This window comes from Amphibalanus amphitrite, unplaced genomic scaffold, assembly GCF_019059575.1.
Source record: "Amphibalanus amphitrite isolate SeventyFive unplaced genomic scaffold, NRLGWU_Aamphi_draft 001365F_arrow, whole genome shotgun sequence".
Lineage (NCBI taxonomy): Eukaryota > Metazoa > Arthropoda > Thecostraca > Balanomorpha > Balanidae > Amphibalanus > Amphibalanus amphitrite.
Genome location: NW_024882858.1, coordinates 52,431 through 70,486, shown reverse-complemented (window position 1 = coordinate 70,486; position 18,056 = coordinate 52,431). Strand labels below are relative to the sequence as shown.

Here is an 18,056-nt window from a genome sequence, read left to right as displayed (position 1 = left end):
TCTTACCCCAAGGTACCGAGGTAACATTAAATCAGTACAATTCGTTAGCCATAAAACTACACCCTGAAACAAACTGTTTGGGACACAGTACACGCATGTTAATTTATCACGACTATAGCAAGGGACGCAAAAATTATCTACTTTCTTTGATATTTACAATGTTTTGACACCAAAATATTTTTTTTGAAAGCAGCAAATAAAAAACATGCAATCACCAGCCAGCCGTTGCCCAACTGAGCCTCGCAAATTTTTGTGCAGTTAACAAGGCAGGCTTCCGCTTTACGCTAAGAACATTAATTTCCAGGTTCGATTCTTTGTTTCGCCGCTAGAGGGGGTGGGGCGTCTTTCCCACCCTGGGCATCTTACCCCACTCTCCCCTAATACTGAATAATTCAACTAAGTCTGAACCCAACATGTCTTAATAACTTCCAATACTAAATCAGAATCTATATGATCATTGATCTTATTATGATAAACTTTGTTTGTATAGCAAATAAAAGAAAGGCGTTGGACAATGCCTGAGAAGCTCATCAGCTTTTGTTAACTCCATTCATAGCCTCTTCCTTCTTGACTTCCTAGCCATCAAAGTGCTCACCCAACTACATGGGTCTTTCCAGCTCTGGACTTGCCCCAGTCCTCGAACCGCTGTCCAGCCGAGCGGCGCTGCCGACGGCTGCCGAAAACCGACTCCTTTCCACCGCCAAACTCTGTTATCTGTGTATTTATCTCCGTTAATGGCCATAGCCGGCTCGTCCCCGGAAAACACGGCCCGCTTAAGCCGGTCGGCCAGTCATATCTGTCCGAGCGGTTATTTAGTCGCCGCCGGCCCGGCCGCGGTCGACTCATGTAAAATGGATTCCAGCCGCGCCCGCCGTCGTCGACGACTCGCCGACGATGCCGGTCCGCCGGCCGAGAGGGGGAGTGGTGACGGCCCGGGGGGGGGGGGGCGGGAGGTAAATGGTGATCATGATGGCTCGGCGGGACGCCCGGTGCGGGGTCGTCAATAGCGCCGTGCACCGGGTGACCCCGCAGAGAGCGACAATGCTACCGACGGATGGTGCCCGGCTATTCCGGGCGGGCCTGTGGGAAAAGACATTTTTCGAAGTGACATAAAAGAGGAAGTTAGGAAAGGTTCCAATAAATGACACATATTGGCTTTGAAAACAACAACCCAAAATCACTCATTCTTTCCACTATCCCGGCAGCCTCAACTCATCACCTCCCCGATCATATTCTGCAAACGCTGTCACAATGAATTCTAATTGGCTTTCGAAAAGGGTCGAACACTGACCAACACTGACCAGTGACAACCTGCATCACTTCGGGTGTATATCTTCTGAAAGCCTTTCAACTTTATGTTTTGGACCCACCCTTTCCTCTCCGCTGCGGGCCCGAGGCAGCCCGCAGCTCTGTACAGGGTGTCCGGAAATTGATTGCACACGGTCCATATGCCCGTATCTCGCACATGCTCCCGCCAAACCGGTTAGGAAGGGTCGCGACCCCGCCCCCGGGCACCCCAGCGTGTCAGTTAATCACGTGACCCAGCAGGTGACCTGACCCGAGCCGCAGTGAGCGGCCACAGGTCATTTTCCGAGAGGCAGTCTTCGCGCGCGGGCCCCATATCGGGAATGGTGAGGGAGCACACTTTGACGACGCGCCACCGCGCGGTTGGGATGGTTCAAGCCGGGATGACGGTAGGCGATGTTGCCCGACAAGTGGGCGTATCTCGCCGGACCCTTCATTACTGGCTAGCTCTCGACCGCAGCGGTGCATCACTGGAGAATCGTAAAGGTCGTGGGAGAAAGACTGCTGAGCAGAGTGGCCAAAATCGTGCTCGCCAAGGCCGTGCTGAAACGACGCCAATCGACGCGGAAACTGGCCAAAAAGCTGACTGAGAAGGGTCATCCGGTGTCGAAGACCACTGTTCACCACTACATGACCAAGTGCTTGCGTCTCAAGCCGCTAAAACTGCGCCGCCAGCCAAAACTGACCGAAGCCCAGAAGCGGAAAAGGCTGGCATTTGCCCGGGAGCGGAAGAACTGGACCATCCAGGACTGGCGGCGCGTCTTGTTCAGCGATGAGTCGGTGTTCGAGCTCATGCACCCGCCGAATCGCCAGAACGAGCGCGTCTGGGCGCACAGCAGCGCTGAAGTGCCTGCCATCGACACGGTGAAGCAGCCGCTGAAAGTCATGGTCTGGGCCATGATGAGTCATCAGGGCCTGTCGGAGCTCCACTTCGTCCCCCGCGGCCAGACAGTGACGGCCCAGTACTACGTGGAGGAGGTCCTGAAGAAGTCGGAGCGTCGGCGATGAAGCGGAAGAGGAAGACGGGACCGCCAACACAGGTCGAGCTGCTCCCGAAGATGTCCGAGGCGATCTTCCAGCAAGACGGCGCTCCGGCTCATCACGCCACCAGCACTCAACAGTGGTGCCGGGACAACCTCCCAGGGTTTTGGGAGAAGGGTGTATGGCCGGGCAACAGCCCTGACCTGTCGCCCATCGAGAACGTGTGGGCTATCGTGCAGAGCGAGCTCGACATGATGGAGCCGGCTACCACCGAGAAGGCGCTAATCAGGAACCTCCAGCGAGCGTGGCTCGGCATCAGTGCGGGGACACTGGATAACCTCATGTGCGGCATGCCCGACCGCATGAGGGAGTGTGTGCGACTGGGTGGAGGGTATATCGGCAAATAAACCATGAAACATGCTCGTTTTGGTTCCTTGTCAAATGTACTAAAAGAGTGTGCAATCAATTTCCGGACACCCTGTAGGCCGACCGTTCCGATTCCGCTCGGAAGGAGCCAGCGCCGCGGCAGGGCTGTACTATATTGCCCAGCTCCGAACGGCGGCGCAGCGCTAGTTTTCGGCGGCGAAAATTGGACCGGGGATATAGAGGCGCGACAGACAGCGGCAGACATTCGGAGACGGCGCGCCGGTCGCGATTGTCGCCGCGTCGAATGCGGCGCATTGTGACCCCGCAGAACAGGGCTGTGACAAACTGAGGCCGACAGCACCGATGGAACAAAGGTCAACAGCGACGAGACGGCTACTGGATTCTGGGGGCGTTTGTATTATCGAAAGCAATCACCAGCATATATTTATTTATTTATTTTAAGTCAAAGAAAATCGAGAAATCCCAGATTTCATTGCACAATCAATATAGGGCGTTAGCAAATAGCCGGGGTCAGTGGATGAAAATTACTTTGTTTATTTCGTGATCAACCGTATCATTTCCAATGCAGCCAATAGCTGTTTTCACGACGGGTATCTGGTACACATTTGGTGCACATTAGGTGAAGATTTGGTCAAATTTGGTGCATTCGCCAGATCACCCGTCGTGAAAATGGCTAACATCATCCAGCACCTTTTGTTAAAAGGTCCGTCCATAACAGCTATAGGTATTTTCAATATGCTTCAACCCATAATTGTAAGACATCTAGAAAGAGCCTTTGGAACTCAAGATACTAAAATATCTGGCACAGCTATTGCCTACCTTCCCATTGACGCCTCCCTCCCCTATTTTCTTTCCAGCCCGACCGAGCCCACCAGCAGGTTGGGTATAGGATGCACATTGCACATTCGTAGGATGCGTTCTGCGCAGGTAATTACATTCACGCGTCTACCTCTGTTACAAATCTTCCTTTACGCATGCCCCACTTTGAGCAGGACAGTCAGCAATGCACAAAATGGATGTGCATAATTGCTCATGAAACGTTGTAGGAGAAATCGATATTCGATAACATCCCTACCCGGTAATCTGCCTTAAAACCCGCGCCCCGTAGGGCTACCGGCGGACCCTACCACCCGTAGGGGGGGGGGGGCGTTTCGCCCCCCCCCCTAAGATCTCGGAAAGTTACCGGCCGATTTTCAAAATTCAAACGGCGTTCGATAGCCCTACCCGGGAACTACCTTGTGACCAAATTACATTGACCTAGGTCAAACCGATGACGTCACAGGTCAGGTCAAAGGTCAGATTTTCACCGTTCACAGGCAATTCAAGAAATGTGCTGTGAAATCGAGTAAATTGGTAATTTATTGAAAACCATCGATGGTATATTGTTCGTCAAACACATACTTTGCTATCTGAGGTCAATGATACCAGGTCAGGTCACAGCGAGGTCAGGTCACCGGGGGTCACAATATGAATGTGTCGTGTGATACATGTTTTATGGTCCATTTTACATGACAAATGCGATTATGTGGGTTAGGCAGCCTTTGGGGCCAGCCTCGGTCACGTTTTGGTGAAGGTCAGGTCAAGGTCAGGTCAAATTAGGTCAAATTTCAAAGTTGATATTTTTGCATAAAATGGGTATCGATTCGATGCAGCTCGTCACGGGGAGTCTAATGGTGGTCTTTGTTTTGCTCTACGAGTTCTAGAATTGCCAAAAATTGAGTTTGAAAATTTGACGTCATCATTTTTGAACAGTTTTTTCGCTATAACTTGGCCAAAAAACGAGGTATCGATCTGAAATTTGGTATGTAGATAGAAGATGGTAGGTACTATCACATATATTCCGGTTTTTTCGTAACTCAAAAAACTTTTTGGATTTTTTGGCTAATATATAAAAAAACGCTTTTTTGATTTTTGGGGATCAAAACTCAAAAATTTCAAAAAATTCGAGATAGCAGTTTTGTAGCCCTGTCAATTCTACACCTTTTATGTCTTGATCATTTTTCTGTATCTTCAAAGCTGTAGGCCTGACAGGTCTTCTCGCGAAGGTCTTTTTTCGGTCGAAAATGACAGAACATGACGTCACTCTGACGTCATTTGTGGCCAACCTATCACAGCCTCTGGAAATAATTTTTGGTCACAATGTGTAAAATTGATGCCCGGAGGGGTCCTGAAAGTTTGGTGGCGATATCTCCAGCCGTTTAGGAGATATCGACCGAAAAGGACAGGGGGGCGTTTCGGCCCCCCCCCCCTACGGGGCGCGGGTTAAAGATCGAGAACAGGCTCGTGATGGTAGCGTCCACCAAAGGCTTGTTTAGGACGGAGTTCCCCGCACATTCTTCAATCCACACTATAAATTAGATCATATGATACCATAACTAAATCAGCTAAGTATGGCTCTCATGACTTCAAACGCAGCCCGTGAGTAGCACTCCAATAACTCATATCAAACGATACCATTAACTGAACCAGGTAATCCCAGCATATAATAGAGTTCAATTGCTAAATTGGAGGCATGTTACAAAGAGCTGATGGCTCATTGCGCAGCTCCCATCTCTGGAAGCGTGTTCTTCTGGCAGCCGGCAGCGACCTGATTGTATCGTCGACGGGTTCGTATATCGTCTCCATCAGCCGATCCGCTCGTCAATTAGGCAGCTATCAACTCCAGACGGGTTGGCTGGGCCGCCGGGCCGGCCAAACAACGACAAAACTGAGACTGGAGCGGACTAGGAACCATTCAGGACCCAGGGCCAAGCCCTTTCAGACTCGACCCGGTCCGGGCTTCGGAGTCAAACCTATTCGAACCCTGCATCCCCGGATTTGGAACTAACTATCCGAACTTTATTTGGATTTGGCGCTGTCCTTATCAAGTTTCCTGAATCAAACCTGAGAGATTCAGTCATATCCGGACTCAGACCTGTCTAGACATACCACAGACCAAGGGTGGACGGTCATTGGAGGTCCGGAGGGACGGGGTGACAAGTTAGGCAATTATTTATTATTTTTACCAAGTACCGATACATTGAGACGGATATAGGAAGCATTCGGACACGGGCCACATGACCTGGCGTTTTCACGAATAAATATTTCTTCGTGATGAGAGCTCTTGCAAACACTCATGATAAGCAATTGTTGAGTCACTGATTGTGCTGCACAAAAGCTTGTGTTCAAAACTACCAACTTGCTACCTCAATCAATGGTCTGGTGCGTTGGCACAGTGGAAGATTTTCATTCAGATTCCCCAAGATACCTGAAAACGGTTGGGAAATTGATTCTTTTTCCAAACAATTGACTTAGGCCGGCTAGTGGAGCGGCCTTGACCACAGGCGGTCCCGGGTGTAGGTCATTAGAGCTGCTGTCACCTACACCTACTGTTCCAAAGACCCATATCTCCCTCGCCCTTATCCGCTGGCGGGCCGTGCTACTATCACCATTTCCGACGTCATTCGACTGTGCAGACATCATTTAGGCCAATTACAATGTATTATTCCGGTTGGCGGAATGGTAGCAGCCTGTATCTGCGTGGAAACACCTGTCGTCAGCAGAACGAAAATGGTGTGTCTGTCTTCTCGTTTGCTGTTCGAGACAAAGTAGCTAATTCTGTGCCAAGGACGTTATACAGGAGAGTTTGTTTTGATAACTTGTTATGCCTACACGGTGATGTTGGCTTTGCAATACAAACGGAAACACATAGTTGTATTGTGTAACTGCAGAAAATTACAACCTACGAGAAGGCGTACGCATATGATTCGCTGCATAGCGTATGAATCATACGACTATTAGGAATCATCGGGGAACAAAGCCAATAATCACGCAACATGATAAACTGTACCTAATTGGAGTCAAGTGAATAATGTACCGATCGATAGGAGATAAACTACTTTTGGTTTTGTCCTTATCATTGGGAATGTGCGAGGAGATTGCCAGAAGCTAGTTCCGTCACGTCATCATTAAAAACGATATAATGTGAGTAAACGTGCCTGCATGCACATTGCACAGTGCACACTCCAGGTGCGTATCACACTGATTATAAACCACGTTTTAGTTTGTCAGTGGGAACTGAAGGTTGCATTCGCTCATTGTGACAGGAGCACTGCGGTTGCGGAGACCCGTGGACCATCCTGCGCTGGCGTCTGGACCACACAGGGTGGACCATGTGTCGGCCCCGCGGTCCAATCCACCGTAAAACCCAGTCGACTGTGCAGAGACGCCGCCTGTGGTCAGCAATGGCGTAATGCCTGTGAAAACAGCTCTCATCTGCACAGACTTTACAGCAGAGCAAACGGAAAAGGTGCACCGAGTCGCACTGACCACCGCATGAACAAAAATCGACTGGCATTGGATCTATCAGAATTCTCATCAGAACATGAAGGCTTGATTAGCCCTTTAGGCAATATCTTTGTTCTCAGATCGGGGTTGAGAAACATGGTGTCGAAGCTTCACATTCATGTGGTCAAACAATGGCTCTGTAGAGTACAGAGGATGTTAACAAAAACTATCTGCATTGTGAGTGACGTATAAAACATCGCAGGAGCAGGGATGCAGATGCATCATTGCTCAATACCTACTCGCACCACACTTTTCACATTAGACTCAGTCTCCCACTGGCCACATTGACCAGTGAAGCTGATATTTTCGTAACCCAACACGGCCTCGGGCGACCGTTCATCTCCCAGGTGACTATTTTTCCGCCGGTGCTCGATGGTCTATTCATGCAGCAGTAGCATCCCATCGGGCCAGGTAACGACCCGTCGGCCGTCTGTCGCACTCCGATAAATATCCTCTGATTAGACTCTGGGTGGAAAGACCCAGCCGGACAGGGGTAATGATCGGCCCGAGGGCAGCGCTCGTGTGCACTCTTGGCTAGCGGAGGGTTGCGCTCGGGGCTAGCGGAAGGCTGCACTCGTGGCTGACAGATGCTTGTACCCCATTGCCGGGCAGACTGATAACTGCAGAGTGCAGAGCCGGCAGCGAGCTGGGGTTGTGTTTCCGGGCTTTACGCTTCACTTGTTAATTGCTGGATCCGTTTCTTCGGGAATTCATACACTACGTTTCCATGACACGTCTAAATCGATATAACGAAATTTCACGTGCGTTTTTCTCGGAAACTATTTACCTAATGCAAAAAATGAGCATATAAATGTTTTTAGCTAGCACCTAATCCTATACCTATTTACATTTTTAAATTATGCCTAAATGCTATGATGGAGCAAATCCATTTTTCAAAATCGGCTTAGCTTGTGCCATGGAAACGTAGCCATAGTCTAAAAAAACTGTCACATTGCATGAACATATTATGACATAAATCAGTCTCCACAAAGTCTCCATTTGATTTAATTTGAGCCCTCCCCCCCCCCCCCCCAATGATGCATGAACACTATCAAGCTCTCTGGCCGGACCTTCCTAAGCAGACAATCCTCTATGGGTTTGTGATCTCTTGATCCTATCAAACCAGTCTTCCTCCTTGTCTAAAGCAAAGTCGTTACTTGTCGAGGCATTGTTTACAGCTGCAGCTGCAGTCTGCCGGTGTCGGAAACCCACCACAGAGCGGTCTGGCTAAATGGGCCGAACTGGACCGCGATTCATCTCCGCTGCCGCCCCGTCCAGACGCGGTTTACGGCTCACGGCCGCCGGCTGAATGGCTGGACGTCGTTATACAGTTTACGAATCAGTTGGCACATCACTGTCCATTGAACGCTGCTCTTGGCACGCCATTGGGGGCTTTATACAGACCCGCCCAGGCAACTTCACAAATTTGGTGCAGTGAGCGTCTGATCTCCTGCCATCTATCCACTGCAAGACACGCCAAACAAAGTGCCTTTACTTGCACCTGGTCGTACTGAGCTTAGGTAACAGTTTTGTTGACACCTTTCTGCCACCGCGATGCATCCCCAAAACAGATGTCTGTCGCCAAATAGGTACATCTCCATCCGATGGTCACCTATCATTCCTCATGGTCACGTCGTCAACTCGGACTCTGGTGCCGAACGAGAGGAGGGGATCCCGCCGCAGCCCGTTACATCGGGCCATCTGAGCTGGCGGCTCGATGGGGACTGCAGCAGCCTGCGGTCGTCATCTCGCCGCCATCGCACGTCATCTCGCCGCCGTGGCCGTCATCCTCGTGGGAAAGACAGAGTGTCAGAGAGGGCAGAGCGGCGGAGTGATGATCCTGTTAGGTGCGGGTCCGGCCTTTTTCGACACGCGAACTGCGACGTCGCGGCTGGGCAGAAGGCGCGGTGGCTGTGGTCGGCGGAGTCTGCCGACCGCTGTGGTTTGATGCAACAAATCATACAGTCGCCATGGAGAATGTGGTCAGGGATGTTGGATCCGCGCCGAGTGGGAACGGTGTCAGTGGTGACGATTGGTGAGAGATAGGTGATCGACCCAAAGAGCCAAACATCGGTGGGTGCAGTGACGGTGAAAGTGTCCTTCCCAGGTGGCTCTGTGCGGAGAACTGATGTTTTATACTGATAGAAGAACCCCAGCAGCAGAAACTTGCAAAAATGTATGATCAAAACAAGAAGTCTGGAACAACAATCTATTGCAGCAAACACACAAAAACCTGCGAAGACCCAATCCTAATCTGAGTAGGTCATCACCAACACCGGGAGTTCGTACCAGAGTTCGTACCTTAGGCACACTCTCAGCGGTACACCGACTGGAAATTTCACCAAGATAAGTAACTGCATGCAGAATGCAGATGATCATGTTGTCTGAGCTTATTGGGTCGGGGGCACAATGAACATTATCATATCGGCACCAGTTAAAGGGTTTGAGCTGCTTCAAGACACCTCTTGGGAAGAATGCTGTGCGACATCCTGATGGAACTCTGATGGAACGTCTTTCGCCGGAACTCATGATGGAATCCCTCAGCAGCAGTTGGTACGGTAATGCTAAGTGGAAAATTGCCCTCACATGTGTTCGTGACTGCGTCAAGAGTGACGTGATCATAAACAAATGTGAAAACGACGTCAATTGACTACCATGCAGAGTGCAAGGCGCCATGTGGCGTGTGCATCCACCCCGAAGTGCGGAAAGGGAAGCCATTAGGCGGCGCTTTTGCGCCCCGTTCTCAGAGAATGCTACCCCGCCGCGCCACGGCAGTAATTTAGGGTGCTTGGCCTGTGCAGGGGTCAGGGCCTGGGAGAGCGACCTGCCGGCACCGATGGGAACGGTCGTCCGCGACGTCTCCAGTCCCAGAGTGCATTCACTGATCCACGGGAAATCATCCATATCAACTGCGCACTAGCTGACATCCGTTGAAAGCTTTCAGTCCGACAGTGTCTGACTGGAAAGACTGCGTCTGCACCGCAAGGCGTAAACAAGCATTATGTAGAATATAACGAGAGCCATGGTATAGGTATGTTATTGCAAGCGACCAACGCAAAATGAGTAAGTTTCTATGTTATGCTTTCGTCTGACATGTTCCCACTTTTATTGGATCACTATTCAATGGTATCCAGTCTCTGCGTGTTTTAGAGATTAGGTCAGAAGTGGATTTCAACATGTGACAATTAAGCCACGACTGGTTGAAAAAAAAAAATAGCAAGGATGTATAAAACAAAATCAAACTAGCATGCGTGGTAATGAAGTTGCATGGTAGCGATAATGTTATCGACAATAATCCACACTTGCTAAAGCTATAAGGGGCACCGTCTCCAAATGCCACAAAACTGCGCCAGTCCGTTCACCCCTACCCATCGCCCCCGACGCGTCGCTGGGGCTCCCCAATCCCCTCACCGCCGACCAGTTATGTACATAACGTGTTAGGCTACGACTCTCGACCGAAGATGATCAAATCAGCCGTCCCCAGGGTGTGCGTCCAGCAACGCACCGGACCGAATCTATAGGGGACGGTGTGCAAGGGGACGGGGGGAGCCTGTGGACCAGGCTTTCTCTGGGGACCGCGGAGCACGGGGTCTCTCCTCACTCCCCAGCCTCAGTGCCGAAAATCCCGTCCGGTCTCAGCTCCCGGAAGTCCCTCCCTACCTCGACAATCAATATACGAGGATCCTTTTTCATCTCAGCGCCCTGTTACGTGTTTCAGTGTCCTAGGACCTCTCCTCAGCGCAGCGCAAGGATCCTTTCCAGTGCCGCTGCCCCTTCTTTCCAAAAGTCTCAGCGTCCGAAGCGATATATCCCGGCGGTTCCAGCGCTCGAGGCAGTTCCTTCGGAGGCCGGATGCGGGACACGCACCAGCCTCGGGCCAGGCGGGACTACCCCGGTCACGTGCCGTCCCGCGGCAACGAAGTTAGTGCCGCTCGGTGGCACTGCGGCTGAGCTGGTGCCGCAAAGAAGAAGGAACCGGAACCAACTGCAAACAGTTGGCCGACGGCGGATCGCCAACGGCCGGCGGCGATCGGCGACGGTCGACATTCGACGATCTACAGTCGATAGTGGACGATCTACAGTCGACAGTCGACGATCGACAGCCGACAGCGGACGAGCGACAGTGGACGACTGTCGGCCGAATATGTCGACACCCAACAGACGGAAGACGGAGCGCTGTCGACCGGACATGTCGGCGCCCAACAGCTGAAAGACGGACGGCTGTCGGCCACGGACGGCCGCCCTCGAGATGCAGCGGACGAGACGCTTTGCACGAAACCGTGACCGCGGATACAATGGAAGTCAAGCGACATGGCTCGTTGAACTGCACGGGTATCTGACAAAAATGACAGCACCACGCGGTAGCTCGAGACTGGCCGTGCCAGGTGGCCAAACGGCGGGCTCACGGCGCGGTGGATTTATTTAGTCAGGAATACAGTGGCAGCTCATGTCATGTTATGCTTAAGCTAATGTAGTGTTTGAGTTGTCATCTGCTGCTCTTCAAGTAAGACGCGGGCACGACATTTTTCCAATCGGAGGCGCGAGGCCATTTGAATCGTGCGCCGTGGTGTGGCTATGCATGTGGTGCCATGAACAGATTCATCTCCTGCGCAATTATCATGTCATGCAGACCGTATGCAAATCCAGCTTCACCTGGGTTTTCCGCCGTAGCAGCAGTCGGTACCAGACAGGTGATGACTGAAAGCTGCTGGTGGTTGCCCCCCATGTGAGCACCTCCTCTGGACTGGCGGCGCCCACCCGACCTCGGGCGCCCGGACCGCCGCCCGGCGGCGCTCCGGGCGGGCGGGCACATCCGGCGCCCTCTCACCCGGCTGGGCCGGCCTCGTGACCGGCGTGTCATGTCGTCAGAGGAGCGCTCTGACTTTCCCCGTGCGCCCGCCGAGTACCAGCTGCTGCACCACCGAGAGAGACGGTTCTCACGAGTCCTCGGCCCGCGCGCTGGCCGTCCATGCCACTCGCAGCGACAATCGGCAAAATCTCACTCTCAGACAATCCGCGGTTTTTATTTTGACACGTTGTTAGGCAGCACCGCTCTTGTACCGCTCGTTTTTGTGGAGTGGGCAGCTCGAGATCGGTCAGAACCCGTTGACGGCTGCAGGGCGCGATTCCCACGCACTGCCGATACAGGACTGGCAGCCGAAGTGTGGAATTAGGTAGGATGTCATGCTCTCAGACATCCGTTGGATGCCGAACCAATTGAACAACCCACGGACTAATGGATGACCGTCCCTCCAACCAGCTCGTCCGGTCCAGCCGGTTTGTCCGCATCAGACCATTCTAAACCTGCCGGCCCGACAATAATCTGTGTGGTTGATTCATTTCTCTGTCCTGGCATAAAAGTTCTAAAACTGATCAGAAAAGTTTCCCGTCAAAAAAGTGAAAACAATGCAGGTGCAAAATTGCAGCGCACATAGTGCCGGCATATGCGATAACTTCTAAACGGTTTCATAAACAGCCAACTAATTGTGAAAGTTCTCGGGGATCCACCCTCCAGGAACGCCCTGCTGGCGCCGCCGGTGGCCAACCCCGCCGACCTCCGTGACCCGGCCGACTCCTGTGACCCCGCGGTGGGAACCGACACTGGCCGCCGCCAGTCGTTCCGTTCCCGCCATTAATATCGCGCGCCCGACATCCGGTGGTCCCCAGAGCGGTTAGCACCCGCGCCCCATACAAAAACGGCGCGGCGGCGACACGAGGCGACCGCGGCACGAGGCGACTGTGACACGAGCGGTGCGCGGCCCGGCGTCCAATCACGGACACAACGACCGTGGCGTCACGCCGTCACGCCGATACCGTCACGTTACACCGATAATATGGCGTCACGACGGGGTCACGCTACTTCAGAGCCGATGATATTATATCGCGGGGACTTGGAAGTGCAATGATTATGTCGCAACTGGGTATGCAGGCCTGATGATATCATAACCAGAGGTATGTTAATTGCTTAGACCGTAAACGGATTTTGTACTAAGAACAAAATCAGGCTTAGCATGGTACAGAGAACTAAGAGTACGAGTAGTCACTTGCCAAATCACAGCAGTGCTGCATTTTTTTTTCAAAGAACATAGGGAAATGTGTGATAATTCCCATTTCACGTCTTATAAAATGCAAACATTTTTTCAATTATTAGCCCAATCATTTTTTATTTATCTTCATACCGAGTGATCTCATGCGGCCTCTGTCATAAAACGGTTTCATACACTAACCTGTCCAATACCTTGATCAGTCACATACCTACACTAACCAGCCACACACCTACCTGTCCCATACCCTCACCCACCCCACACGCCATCACCGAGCACGTGCGTCCATCAGCTCGGCGACGGCCGCTCGTCTCCGCCTCTCACCGGCACTCGGGCGTCCGCGCCGGCTCATAACCGGGCCGAGAAGCGCCAATGTCAGCCGTCACACGTGCGGCATAATTAGGACACCGGACCCGCTCCCCGCGGCCATATACTGGCGAGATGCGCGTCGTGCCCTGACTGAAGGGCTGCCCATATCTGCGGCATGGCGGCACCGGCTGCTTCACCTGACGAGCGGAGAGAGGTGGTGGAGCTCTAAAGTTGGACCGAACATGAAATTGAGGTGGTGGTGCAGGAAGATAGTCAGTGCTAGGCGGACTCGGTCATGAGGACGCGTATAAAGACAAGGAACCAGTACCAAGCAGCGAGGATAGATAGAGATTGACGGGGCACGCAAGAGCTCTGGCCTTTTTGGTTCCACGAGTTTTCTCAAGAGTTCTCCACAGCCATGTAGCTTTTCATAGCCGCGGTCGATCTAAAACAGGAACTACTAAGAACCAAGCAATACCGGAGAGAGCGATGGATGCTTTGAGGTTTACCAGGCCTGCAGGGTTCTAAAAATACGTCTGATCTGAAAGGAGATGAAAGATGAAAAGGACCGGGCGTGTGGCGAGGCTTCAGGTCAGTAAGTATAAATGAGGTGAGTTTCAGTCCGGTCAGGGACTTGAGGTCAGGTCAGGTCCGTTAGGTAAGTGATGTCGGGTCTAATTGAGGAGGTGTTTCAGTCAGGTCAGTGAGCTGAGGTCAGGTCAAGACAAATCAGGTATACAATCAGAGAGGTAGGTCGGTATTGCAGCCGCTCTGGTCACAGACAGGCCGCCCTGATCGGCGGCGCCGCCCGATCCGCAGCCGGCGCTCTCTGGCGGCCGTGACCTGCAGCCGCTATTGAGACGTCTCTGTAATTACCAAGCTCTCCGCCGCGATGATTTCTGCACTCAATGGGGCGAAAACAGCGCGCAGAAGTGGCCGGGCGCAGTTCCCCGGCTGCTCTCCGGCTGCGGGGCGCTCCGGCCGGCACGACTGCTGAGTCGGCCACCGCGCCGGTTCCGGCCAATTACTGGTCCGGACCCGTGTCCGTATCAGCGGGATTGTGTCAGAAGCCGTAGAAAATTGCTACCTAGAACACACGCCCGATCGCGAAATCAGTCAGCTTGTCAGCCCGGCATTAGAGTTTGCCAGAAACCGAATCTGCGAAACGTGCAGTCGAGCATATAAATTTTACTTTATATCATTGCTAAGTAAGCTCGCTTCTGAGGACGAGAAGCTCGGCATTCTTCTCGGCCACCGAGTCTGTCTCAGTAGTGCGTGTGTAGCTAGGGCGTGCTTGGTGAACCGTATCTTGTCCTGACAGTCAGCCGAGCCGTCTTTATAGCGTGAGCAGACCTCAGAGAGACAGGCACGAATTTCCACTATCAGACATAAAATCACTGAGTGGTATTTTAGATTCTGCAGTTAGCGTTCAGTTCTGGGGCTGACTCAGATCTCTCAGAAAACTCTGAACTCACGACAGAGTGAGGTTCATGCAGATAAAGATCCAACTGGTTAGTTTGTTCAGCGAGGTCTGTCGTTGCCGTTTTATTGAAGCCGTTCAGGGCCAAAAAGAACAGGCGGTAGCGAGGTTTGCACGGGCAACCCAGTACCCGTATGTCTATATATAGCTATACGTTGAAGTTGTGCTGTATAGTGTAAAGAGGGATATGGGAAATTAAATGCGTTCTCTAAATATCGTTCAGAAATCAGTTCATTGTTTCCGGTGATACTCGTTTATGAAAAAGATGCTGTGTAAACGCCGTGCGTCTCTGTACTTATTACCCGTTCATATAATGCCACCCGCATGCTTTCGGGTGGTTCATTACGACTTGACCATTACAATTCAATGTCAACTCCCTCATTAGCATTTGTGAGGGGACCACCAGCCCACCCAGCCGCAATGCCGCGTGATAACGGCGTCACCAGACGATTACAAAACCCGGTAACCTTGCAATTAGCGCATAACAATATCTTATCAGTCGCAAGCAAATGATGCCATCGGCTTTTTTGCATCTAAGTATGGTATCGTAGATGACGGACAGGACATGCATTCTGAATAACTGATCTTTTGCAGACAGCTCAGCATTGATGAAAACAAGAAGGGTTTTTCTGTGAATTATCCTTAGATACATGACTGAAGATGACAGAGAGCTGAGGTGAATATTTATTAAAATTATATTATAACAATACTACACATTTTGTATTGTCTCGAAAAGATTCGGCATGCAGTATGGGTCCCCACTGCTAACAATGCCACATTTGCATATGCAACAGTGCACCGACCCACCTTTGTGAAGAGACGTGCAGAGAACGACGACGACCAGACTGAGCCAGTTCATGGCCGGTCCGCGGCTCCTCCGCTGTCCCAGTGTAGGATCTTGTTCCGTCTGTCTCACAAAGATGAGGAGAGGATGGCAACACCTTTACTGGTGATTGTCTGAGCTTCGGGCTGTCCACTCACTGTCTCTCAACTACATCAAATCTGGGAGTCAGGAATTCAGAGAAACATCGGCAGGTAGCTGTCTCTTACACACGGTGTCCAGAGGACAACAGTGCTCAAAACCTTCCTCTTGTCACAACATCGACAGCGAGCCTTTTTAGTCAATCTCTAGGTCAGCACCAAGTCTAGATCCCAGAGTCAGATGAGGGCAGCTCGCACCTGGGTCTTGTATCCAATCCAAGTCGGAATTTTTCACACCGGTCACTTCCCAAAAGCAGGGGCTGATGAGTCACGTGCCTGGCCTCTGCGAGTGGCCCAAGTACGGAAACGTTAGCCGACTTCGTATTATCACAAATTTCACTGTGTCTGACCTAGCCTCGACACAGGTCACCGTTTCAGTTCTGTCTGATCTTCTCCGTAGCTGTCTGACGCATCCAGCTTTGTCCCAGCTCCACAGCACCCTCCTGCGCACCGCACCTCGCCGCGCCGCTGCAGCCGGCCGACTGACGACAGTCCCTGAGTGCTGGCTGGAGCCGCCGAGACAACCGTGCAGCGGCGGCCCGCCGGTCCCCCGGGGCCGCCCTCCGAACCGCTCGAGCGTCGGTGTTGTCCAGCTGCCCTCACACGCAGACGGACAAATCGAATGTGCACAACTGAGGAAGCCGCATAAGATCGCCAAACGTCGGATCAAGGTACGATGAGGCGTGACACAATGTTGCGGCAAGGTCGTCTGAGAATATAAGTCGATGTTCCAGCGTATGGCACATGGATCTTGTTACTGCTAATGCCGAAGGTGGATGGCAAGCAAAAAAAAAAAATGTAGTAACCAGTGATTTTGTGTATCACCAAGCGAGGATGACGAATTTTCTTCACCACTGACTCCACTAAATGCCTAATTCGTCAGCTCGTCAGGTAGGTCTCTGGTCTTTGACCCGAACAATTCTTTTATCAGTCGTGGTTTCATTTCATTCGCACCCAAAGTGCGAATGAATATAATGGTTTTATATTTCCACCCAAAGTTGGAAATATAAAACCCCATAAAGTGGGATGTGCGGTGGCTAAGTGCGCCAGTATTTTAAGTTACAGCTGCTCGATTCATTTAAATAAGTCATATATTCGCATAGCCGTCGATTTGCGGCCGTGGAGCTGGTGGCCAGAAGCGGCCATTTATCACAGCGGCCTTCGTCGCCTATCTGAAATGACCACGGCACTGAACGTTCAAAATTCATTTGAGGACAACTCAAATGGGAGAGTGGAAGGACAAGTCTATTTTCCGGCTTCTTCGTATAAGTTGTGCTGTGTGTAGGTAAATGTAAGGCATGCCTTATGCAATTTGTCGTTGTGAAGACCAAAGCGATATTGTCGTTTTTCTATCCTATTCACCTAATATCCATGTTGGGTAAAAGATATTTGGTAACTTATACATGAAACCGTTTGCAACAATGATGTGTTCCCGAGGCCTTTGCAAATCGGATTCCCTTTCCTGACCGCAGACGCATTTATGTGTCTCTTGCCTGCCACCATCGTGTTTCATTTCAAAATTATTCCGCTGTCTGCCGATGGGATGCCCTCCGCCCAGCGATCCATCCGGGCCGTCGGGTTATGCTTCATGCTCCCCACCTCAATCTGCCCCAGTGACGTATTCCCGACCTCAATTCATCCTGTGATGAATTGTGATCCTGTGATTCCCCTTTTTGCCGTACGCTGCCTCCTGCAGTGATGCGTTCTTTGGTCCCTGGCCCCTGCCGTCTGCCCCGGTCCCCGGCTGGGTTTCCCACCCGGATCCGCCGTCACATCAATGTCATCCCTGCCGCCTGCGGCCTGTCTAACGTAAGCTTCCCTCATCCAGCAGTGATGCGTTCCCTGGTTCTTGCCGTCCGCCCCGGTGATGCTCCCCGCCTGGCTCTGTCCTCATTGACATGTTCCCAGCTTCAATCTGTCCCAGTGCAGTGTGTGCTGCCTGCCTTCCGGTGTGGTTATGCGCCCCGCCCTCAGCCATGATATATTTCCTGGTCCCTGCCGTCTGTCCCGGCGGTGTTCCACGCCTGGATCCGTCCCAGTGATGTGTTCTCTGCCTGGAGCCGCCCCCTCCCCCCCCCCCCAGTGATGTGCTCCCCGCCTTGGCCTGTCACTGCCGTGATGTGTTCTCTGGTCTGTCTGCCGCAGTGATGTTCTGCGCCTGGATCTACCCCCACCGATGTGTTCCCCGCTTCCAGTGATGGAGATCCGCCCGCAAGCCCCATCGATGTGTTCCCCGCCGTGCG

General features: G+C 51.9%; 1 protein-coding gene across 1 annotated transcript in view; it reads right to left on the bottom strand.

Moving 5' to 3' along the window:
• LOC122372491 (nephrin-like) overlaps positions 1–15,903 on the bottom strand; it is a 39,036-nt gene extending 23,133 nt beyond the window's left edge. Inside the window, exon 1 of the mRNA XM_043349709.1 lies at positions 15,640–15,903. Within this exon, the coding sequence (XP_043205644.1) occupies positions 15,640–15,691 (52 nt within the window). The 5' untranslated portion in view covers positions 15,692–15,903. The remainder of the gene's footprint in view (positions 1–15,639) is intronic.
• Positions 15,904–18,056: the final 2,153 nt, after the last annotated feature.